Source organism: Scomber scombrus, chromosome 16, assembly GCF_963691925.1.
Source record: "Scomber scombrus chromosome 16, fScoSco1.1, whole genome shotgun sequence".
Classification (NCBI taxonomy): Eukaryota; Metazoa; Chordata; class Actinopteri; order Scombriformes; family Scombridae; genus Scomber; species Scomber scombrus.
Window position 1 is genome coordinate 15,549,237 of NC_084985.1, and position 10,421 is coordinate 15,559,657.

Sequence of the window (10,421 nt, forward strand, 5' to 3'; positions counted from 1 at the left end):
GACAAACATATTCTGATGCACTAAATTTTGATTATTTCCTACAATTATTTCTACTTTCTTGTGAAATAATAGATCATTTTATAGCTTTACGGTTCTAGCATTTACTCATGTTTAACAATCAGAGCAGAAAAGATGTTGTTTGGGTTAATATCTCTCCACAATAAAGTATTTTGTTTTATGTTAAATGAGCAAAGAAATGGTCTAAAAGGTGGGGGACCACTGGTCTGTATCCTCCAACAGTATAACAGTGTTTTGTGACATCTGCACTAAAATCCATCCATTAACAACTTATTATTTACAGACTGCAGACTTGATGGCTTATTTAACAGTAAGTCACTAATAAAGGGGCATAGGTTTCTTTCTTTTTAAGACGTAATGGTATAAATATCAGTATAAAATTAAAGGAATAGTGATACATTTTGGGATATATGCTTATTCACTATTGCCACAGTGTTGTACCATACTGGGACATGTAATTCAGTGCACCACACAATCGTTGAAGACACAAAGCTGCAGTTTACCATATGTCCACTGGATGGTAGCAGAGATCCGAACTTGACCACTTGATTCAAATGAATTTGCAGGTATGCCTTTAAGATTTAAGATGACAGCCCAGCCTTATTACAAGCATGCAAACTCCTCACTGAAGTAAGATCAACACAATAACTCACATTCTTTCAGGGATTTGTATTTTGAAATAAATCAGAGAGTCAAAGAGTCATTTAAGCAGAGGAGAGGCTGTTTCCATTGCATCAGTGGAGCGCTGGCCTATGCCAAAGACTTCCTGGAATAAGCACAACAATTAACATCATCACTGAATGGAGACTGTAGCAGGTGCTGTCAAATCTCTGATCTGCATCTTCCTTATGTGGCTTACATTTGAAAACAGGACAATATGACACGTGTGAGACTGTTTTCCTGTATGGTCCACATGGAAAATACACAAACAACCCACATGTTTTTTCATTCCACAATGCCATACAGTATATCCAAAATCCAGACCAAAAATCAATCTTGGGCCTTTTTTTCACTGACAAGGACCTCAAGATTGTTTCAAACGTCAAAAAGATCCTCATAAATACCAGGAAACGCACTACAGTGATATTTCTATTTTAACAAATGAGGTCAGGGAGTATCAGGGTAATATCTGATAACGCTGTGGTGTGTGTGAAATCCACCTGAGAGGACAAAGACGTCATGAGGAAGTTTGTGAAGTGTGTTGTTTAAAGGATTACGTGGAAACTTTAATGATCATGGATCACAAGGACGGGTAAGTTTACACATGTGGCTGGGGGAATAGATGAGAACTCGACATCATGCACAGACATAGTATATCTGATCACATTTCTCAACACTTAACCTCATTTGTACTCCTCACCACAACATATCTCTGTTGAATCCTAACCACAGCTTTTAGCAAATATGTTATCCCCTCAACTGCTAACCTAACTATTTCCATGTACACAAAAAGCTTCCTCACACACCTTCCCCTTCTCAGTCTCACCCTTTATCACACACACACACACACACACACACACACACACACACACACACACACACACACACACACACACACACACACACACACACACACACACACACACACAACACACACCTCAAGATATTCATTACTTGACCTACAACTAGCCCATTTTTTGGGGGCCCAGTTATCATCCCCGGAGGTCTCTGACGTGTTGCGCAATCATTGGTTTGGCAGCTCAGCAGCAGAGACACTCCAGCTACCCTGCTGATACCTAATCTGACTCCTGTGCTCTCTCACACACATATACGTGCACAGGCAGGTATGCACATGAACACACACACACACACACACACTTACGCAAGCCCCAGCCAGCCATGCCTACAGTAGTCATAACACACAGAGTGGAGACATGCCAAGCTCTTATAGGTCAAACAATGATCCACAGGCAAATTTGGTTTGGATAAAAGAAAGAGTAGAGTTTAAGTAGTGTTCAGTTTTTGATGAGCTGACCTCCAGTTCCACCGGTGACTGCAAAGACAAAAGAAGAAGAGCAGCGACCCACTATTGACATTTGTGTGTTTGAGGAGTTAAATGTTACATTACGCAAAGGTCAGAGAAGAGAGAGAGGTTAGAGAGAGAGAGAGAGAGAGAGAGAGAGAGAGAGAGAGAGAGAGAGAGAGAGAGAGAGAGAGAGAGAGAGAGAGAGAGAGAGAGAGAGAGAGAGAGAGAGAGAGAGAGAGAGAGAGAGAGAGAGAGAGAGAGAGAGAGAGAGAGAGAGAGAGAGAGAGAGAGAGAGAGAGAGAGAGAATTCTTTTTCCTTACAAGGATGAAATTGAAAGCATTGAAGAAAATAAGAACATGTATTTTCACTTGTGGTGATGAGGAGCTGTATGGGGAGAATTCTTGCATGAAGTCGAGCTGTGCGATGTGCAGGTGTGTGAATGATCGTCTGTGTGCATGTGGGAAAGACAATCAGCAGTGATGAAAAAAACAAGCCATGTGAATATGAAAAAATGTGATCTTTATTCAACATCTCCACACATATTTCAAATATACATATTTACATCTTTTTTTTTTCTTTCTCTTTTTTACAATGAATATATCTCGTGTGTAACCTATCTGGACCTCGTAGCCTCTAGGTTGTGTCACAAATACATAATTCACAGTGCAATATGAAGTTTGTGCACCCGTGTCAGTTTACTCTACATGTCACATGAAATGTGTGACTCACTCTACATGTATGAACCAGGAACAAAATCATAAATCTCTTAAATTACTTTTCTGTGAGAAACAATTTAGATTGTCACAAGTCTGTTCCCATCTGGTATCTCACACAGATGAAGGAAAATAATTAAAGTACTGCAAAAGATGTTTTATTACTCTGTGACCCAAAATGAAATGCACAGCGCTTCTCAGATTTGCCAGATTTAGTACCATTGTCAAAATGACTGTGCCAGAAGGAAACAGCTGGCTGCAGACCTACAGTAGCCTGTAAGGGTCAACGTCACTGAAACACTGCATCCGTCTGTCTCATTCAAAAATAAAAACACCTTTTAGAATATGGTACATCATGTTACTAACTATGATGACTACTCTCCATACGTTAGATCCACAGCTTTCAACGGCTAAAAAACAAAAAAAGGAAGGGAAAAAATGTGCCATTACAGGGGTGAAACAGTCAGAACAGATTCTACCAGCCAAGGTCAGGACCATTCTCTGCAGACACGCTCTAGTGTTGAGTCATCATCAGACCACCAACATCAAATAGCGCCTGACTGTGACTGATTTAGAGCCATTCAGTTTATGAAACACAGTGATACGGGCACAACACTCAGCACAGCTCGGCTTTATTAAAGCAACACAGCTTAACATACTGTTCCAACAGAAATGAACAAAACGGGCTTCACTGCTCAGCTGAGAAAGTCTTCTAAAATAAAATAAAAAACGTTGAATTGAGAGAAAATTCATTTTGCATGAGTGCCATTTGAGTTCTTGAGTTTATTTTTTACTTTTTCCACTGAAATCCTACTGTTGCATCCCTTCAGGCGTAAGAATCATCACACCATCTCTGCTGCTGCAGAGGCATGTGATCAAGTCATTAGACCCACGGTTGCTCCCAGAATCTTATTTCAAACTACAAGCGTTAGTGTTAGTGCACACAGGCAGAATCTCTGTCTAATTTGCTAGGTCAGACCCTGATAATAGACACTTCCTGTTTGGATGGAAACTTTATATGATATTCAATATTCAGCTTTGAGCATGATTTTTCTATATAAGATACATGTTTTAGTTTTCATCATTAAATATGAGAAAATGACTTGGCTGTACCTTTCTCTGTTAGCCATTTACAGAGACTGGTATGAGCCTAATGTCATTGCTTATTGTTGAGTATGTGTGTGACAAAGTCTTCCCACTTTTCTGCAAGCCTTCCTCCAGTAACACCCTGCCTTTTTCTCAACCTTCTGCGCGTGGCATGAGATTTGTAAATGCTCTCCACTTGCTGAGACGTTGCCAGATTGGCAGTGAGACACCTCACTGCCAAAGCGTCCCGCTGAGTGTGACACATCAGTCCTCTGCTAACCATCTTTCTCACTCTATGTCACTGCCTGCTGCGAGACATCAAGCTTGTGCTAGGCCTTCCTCGAGCCAGTCGGTGAGTCAGCCGGTGGTGCCTCCAGCCTGGTCAGAGAGTGAGAGGAACAATATCCTGGTCTCTTCGTCTCCTCCCCAGCCTTCATCTAATGCTTTCTGACGCCTTGTGAGTCCAGGCTGACAGTAAGTATTGGTGACTACTGTTGTGCCATGGATTAGTTTCCTGTGATACACTCATAGTAGCCCGCAGAGATTATTTTGTTAACATAATCTGGCAAATTGTGACTCTTTGTTATTTGTTTTAGCACCAAAAATTTTCAAAAACGCACATATAGAAACACAACGAATGATCATTGTGAAAAAATGCCCTTAGCAAGTAACATATATACGACAACAAAATACAGTACACTAAGTTTTTGTAGAAAGCTTGAGGGTGTATGTACACACAACAGTACACAAATGGTTTCTAAAAAGTGCCAAATGTAAAAAAAACAACAATGAATCCCTCATAGCAATATGCCTTTTTGTATTGGTCCCTCAGCCAGCTCAATAGAGTCTGTCAGCAGAACAGATCATCATCCTCTTCCACGTCAAAGGACGGCACCATCTGTTCCGCCGAGCTCACTTCCTGTTCACCCAGCACCACTTCTTGCGACGACGGCGGCTGGTGGAACCACGGGTGAGCGAGCAGCTCAGTTGCCGTGAGTCTCTCGCAGGGTTCTTTCCTCAGCAGGCTCTGGAGTAGACACTTGGCCTTGGGCGACAAGCCCTCTGGCAAACAGCACTGGCCTCTGCGGATTTTGGAAAACAGTGTGGCCGGGTCCGGGTCGTGGAAGGGGTAACGACCAACCAGCATGGTGTACAGCATGACCCCCAGGCTCCACATGTCGGCCATCTTGCCGGAGTAAGGTGCCGAGCCGCTGAGGATCTCTGGGCTGACGTAAGCAGGACAGCCGTGGGTGTCTGACATGGAGTCATCGTTTGGGTCTTCTAAGACGCGACAGTCCTCAAGGCTTTCTAGTCTTACTTGTGTCCTGCGAGGAAAAAATAAAACAAAGGTTAAGACATTTCGTAACACCTTTAAGAGAAGAGAAAATGCAGAGAAATGACAACTACATCGGAGATTCTTTCTGTGAGCTACTTAAAGCAGCTATGCCTAAGTGCCAAACCTCATTTAATACAGACTTTATTTATACTGTGATAGATGTGATAGCGATGACATCATCTATTATTATGTACACAAGCAACCCAAGAACTTAATGTAGTAGAAAGTAGGACATTTTTTGCTGAATGTCATGTTATTGTTGGAAATTATGTTCTCAGAGAGTACAACAACATTTAAAGTCATTCCTTGGTCTGGTGCACAACTGTGTGTGCACGCACACATGTGTGTGTGCATTTCAAATAGTGGCTTTGTTTAACATTGTCAGACATTTCAGATATCCGTTAAATGTAAGTCACTGATTGCATCATGGAAAAACAGCCATCCTTCATTTAGCTTTAAGACAGACAGATGGACAGACAGTCACACACGCATATACTCACACACATCAGACACCAGTGAACTTACTATGACCTAAGTGCACAACAGTGAGTCCAGTTTAAGCAGAGCTGCCTAAGCAAATTTCCAATGACTTCCTGGCACACATGGTCACATAAACACACATATAAATATACAACTCCAGCCCCACCCCCCGTCCTCCACCTCCTCCTCCTCAGCTTCAGCTCACACACATAATGCTATATTTAGCCATGTTAATCACAGGACGTACATTTAGCCCTGCACCAGAGCATATACGATTGTGAGAGTATAACACTCTCACAAAATGATTGATGGGACAAAGATAGAGCATGTGATGGGAATCGTCTGCTCTTTCCGGGGACACACAAATATCACTAAATAATTTCAAAAGGGATCAGTTCTCTACAGAAATAGACATGCCATGTTTTTAATTAAAACTTCATTCGTGCCTCTCGAGATTTGCTCCTGAGACTGACACACTTATTGAGGCTTTATCAAGTCAAACACACATAAGATGTGTGGTGTTTTATCTCAAATTCAGAGGGTCGATTCTGTGAGACACTTCAGCCGTCAGACAGAGTGGCTGGAGAAGGAAATAGACAGCCAGAGAGAGGATGAAAAGAGTGACATCCTGAAGGACCAACATAGAAAGCAGCTGATATTTAAACACTAAGATAATGGAGGAGATAAGTCAGGAAGGAGAAAAAGAGATGGAGACAGAAAAGGAAACAGAACAGAGAGAGTTAGAGGGGTGGAGAGAGTGACTCATCCTTCTGTCAAGAGTACATATCTCCTCTCCTCCTCTCTCTCTCTTTCTCGAGCCGAGGCTATCTGCACCTGGGTCCCACACTCGCGGCGCCAGCCATCCCATAATTACCCTCAAATGGCTGTTGCCACATCAGTGACGCACGGGAAGGCTGGCCCGGCAGTGGAGCTCTGCATGCTTCACAGTGCTAGTCACCTTCCCTAAACTGGCTTTCCAACTGCAATGTGTGTGTGTGTGTGTGTGTGTGTGTGTGTGTTGTGTGTGTGTGAATGGAGATAGCATTTGTCAAATTGTTGTGACTTTCTCTGTCTCTGGCTGGAGCGCTGCATTGTTGGCCAGGACATTGCATCACAGCTTGATTGTTGGCGTTTGAAAGATGCCTGATTGTGAATTTGGAAGAATGTATGACGAAATAAATGAGGTCATGCAACATTTCAACGAGACTTATGCGTGTCAAAAGACAATAAATTGGATTGAAGCAGCAATGCATAACACTGATTTTTCTGAAAACAAACACAACCATGTTTCATGAATTCACACAGGCATCTAATGCTATCAGCAAAATCCGCAGTTTTGTTTTTACAGTCCATCACAGCAGATCCATTTATGGTGGTGTTACAGTATGTCGCTAGCCAAAGTGTAAGGAGAAGTCTGTTAAAAAAGAAGATGTCATCCCACCACAGCGGGGTCAAGTGGGTCGATCAACCAGTATTAATTTCGCAATGCAAGCTAACAACATACTAAATTACAAGCAACAAGGTTTTTGAGCTTGCAAAAGGCTGCAATCAGCAATCATAAAAACATGCATGTAAGGACACACACGCACAAAGAAAATGAGGTATGCAGCCCCCACCTCCTCTTCCCCTCTGCACATATACACTGTGACTCATCGCTCTGCAGCCGTATAGCTATCAGAGGGACACAACTTCTCTCACTGGCTGTCTGCTCTCATTCATCCAGTGTGACCCTGCAAACCCAGAGGTCATGGCTGGAGAATGTTACTGTTGAAAAGTCTCTATGAAAAAGGGCCTTTGGAAAGCTGGAGGGGGGGTTGTGTGGGATCAGCGGGTGCTTACAGGAAAGAGAGTGACGCAAGGGCAAAGAGGCGACAAATAGTTTTGTAAGCAGGGGTTTTGTGTGTCTTCCAGAACAAAGTAGTACTCAGAGATGCAGACATTAAAAGGCATGTGTGTGCATGAGTGGGTGTGTGTGTGTGTGTGTGTGTGTGTGTGTGTGTGTGCGCGCGTGTGTGTGTGTGTGTGTGTGTGTGTGGGAGCGAGTTCAAAGGATGGTGCTTTGAACTACTCCTTCATGGATGAAAGTCTATTAGAATGAATCCGTATTGGAAGCATCAGTTATTCTGCAGCATAGTTATGATGTAATTTATTAATAAATAATGAGTAATAAATATATTCAGAGATACAGACCACAGAAGGGGGATGATTGTCTCATTCACCAGCCTCGTCTAGCGGCACTGCCAAACTACCACCCACCACATTCACACACACACGCATTCAAAACAAACACCCAACATGCATACAAAGAGGCACATCGAGAGTGAGAAAGGGAGACAGACAGAGAGGGCGAAAATCTGGGAAGCCGTGCAGTCTGCCTCCACAAGTACAGAACCTCCTACTCGATCTGTGCCCACATTGATATCTGCACACATGGCCTGTGTGTATCAGCTCTTGCCATGTTCGGTCCTCACTTGCACATCCCACTAAACTGCATGTATTCTAGTCTGACAGCATCAAAATAAAGTCCAGAGGGATGTGATGCTGAACAGGTAGTTCAACAGTGTGAGGAAACTTTTTAGTAACCTAATCTGGGTGACATCTCACCCTGAACACTGAGGTTTCAAGTCCTTGAAAGTTAGGGATACTGTGTTAACTCTCATCTCACCTCTTCTCATCAGCAAAGACAAACTTGCGCAGTTTGAGGTCACCCAGCACGATGCCTGCCTGGTGGCAGTGTGCCACAGCCAGTGCCACCTGACGGAAGAGTCTGCAGGCCTGCTCCTCGTCCAGCCTGCGACAACTCTTCACCAAAGTGTGCATGTCCCCAAAGTCCTTGTCCAGGAACACGTAGGCCTTGCGTTCACCAATGATGATGTCCCTGATACCGGCCACATTCTTTTGTGCTGGAAGGATCCCATAGGCTCTGATCTTTTCCTGATACATCCCCATGTCAAAGACCTGGGAGAGAGATGAAAGTAGAAAGAAGAGAAGGGAAAGGGAAGGAGATGCAGAGTGGAAATTAAGGAGACAGAGAGAGAGAGAGAGAGAGAGAGAGAGAGAGAGAGAGAGAGAGAGAGAGAGACTATGTATGAGGGGGAGGAGGCATTGGGTCAGTATGTTCTTAATGATCATCTGAGGAAACAGGCATGCAAATCTGGCAGCGAGTTAAAAAAGGCGTAGGATATCCTTTGATTCCATCTCAATACACTGCTATTGCAAGAGCATGACAAATGAATCATCAAAGCGTGAAGAGATTAACTTTATTAATCAACAAAGCCAAACGCCTGCAGGTCTATCAAGCAAAATAAACACATGGATCTGGAACAGTGGAGGGCACCGGCATTATCAGAACCGATCCTTATCAAGATGGTCTTTCGTTTCCTCACATGTTTGCATTTTTGTGTGTCACAGCGTGGAGTATTGCAGTGACGTGTATGCAAATGAGCCGAGTTGACAGACACGGTGTGAATCCGTAGAGGCAAGAATAGGTGGACTTCAATAGGTAGGGTGTATTCTGAACCCTGGAAAGACTATGGGGGTTGTTTTTTTTTAAAGAAATGTGTAAATAGATTTCGAATAACCATAAAGCCTTAGTTCCGGATTTAAAAATGGTGAAGAAACACTGTTGCTATTACGCAAAGTGTGACACATTTCAAATTTTGCTGAAAAAGTCAGCTGAACGCTGATGACATATCAGACAGACTAACGCGCTGTCTTGAAACACCATTCATTCAGAGAAATTGCAAAAATGATTACGCATACCTTGCACAGTAGCTCATCGCCAGTGTCGGTGTTCATCGCGCTGTGCATGCTCTCCCGGTCCGCCAGAGGTAGAAGCAGAAACGGTCCTATCCTGGATGGTCCCTGGTGTGTCGCCGGGACAGGGTTTGAGAGAGGGCTGACCGGGGACCCGGGAGATGTGCCGAGGAGTCCCTGTGTATCCCCCGCCTCGGCGCTAAGCCTGGCACATTTGGCCGGCGGCTGATCGTCTGAGTCCAGCCGCTTGTGCGCGACTCTCCCGGTACGGATGCAAGGTACCGGGCTGCTCCACTGTAAGTTCATCCTGATAGACCGGTTCACCATGAAAGCAAAAACGAAACCCTTACTTATTTAGGATGATGGTTACAATAAACTACAAACTGTGTGCTCCATTTCCCCCGGTGAGACTTATTAGGCTATAGCCTGGTTGAGCTAAAAACTTCAACGGAGCGTCGGCGCGTTTTGGTAGTAATCCAAGCCAAGTCCTTTCGTTGAGTGACTGCCCGTGGCTCTGAGGTCTGTGTACTTTTGGTGAGAAAATCCCGATCCCTCAGAGCCCAAGCAGAGAGAGAGAGAAGGGGCGAGCGAGAGAGAGAGAGAGATAGAGAGAGAGAGAGAGACAGAGAAAGAGAGGGGGAGAGGGAGAGACCGCCTCACTCAGACGGAGGCAGAGAGTGAGTGAGCTCCGGTGATGTTGAGCACTGAGCTCAAACACTCCGCCCGATCAGTCCAGCCTCCTGGTGACACAACCATTGAGCAATCCTGTAACGGCACCGACTCCAGCTCAGCTCTGATGAAACTGCCTGCTGTATTACCTTTCACAGACGACGTGAGCACGCGGTACAAACATTAATGGTATCCTATTAATGAAATCTCCAAAAATCCTGCTTTGAGATTTTGCTGATAGCTGCTGAAAAGAACCCATGTGAGAGCAATGAGGAAATCATCTGCTACTTATCACAGCTGCCTCATCAAGCATGCACATGTTTTAGACAATAATTAACAACATTTAAAACTCCTTGTCTGACTCAGTTTTTCCTTAATGTTCAGCTCTTATTGCCA

General features: G+C 43.8%; 1 protein-coding gene across 1 annotated transcript; it reads right to left on the reverse strand.

Annotated features, from left to right (window-relative positions):
• Positions 1-2,489: 2,489 nt before the first annotated feature.
• On the reverse strand, positions 2,490-10,000 carry trib1 (tribbles pseudokinase 1). Its single transcript, XM_062436199.1, has 3 exons — positions 9,363-10,000; positions 8,266-8,558; positions 2,490-5,109 (listed from the first exon to the last, which is right to left on the reverse strand). Exons 1-3 carry the CDS (start codon positions 9,681-9,683, stop codon positions 4,635-4,637), a joined length of 1,089 nt encoding a protein of 362 aa, XP_062292183.1. The 5' UTR covers positions 9,684-10,000; the 3' UTR covers positions 2,490-4,634.
• Positions 10,001-10,421: the final 421 nt, after the last annotated feature.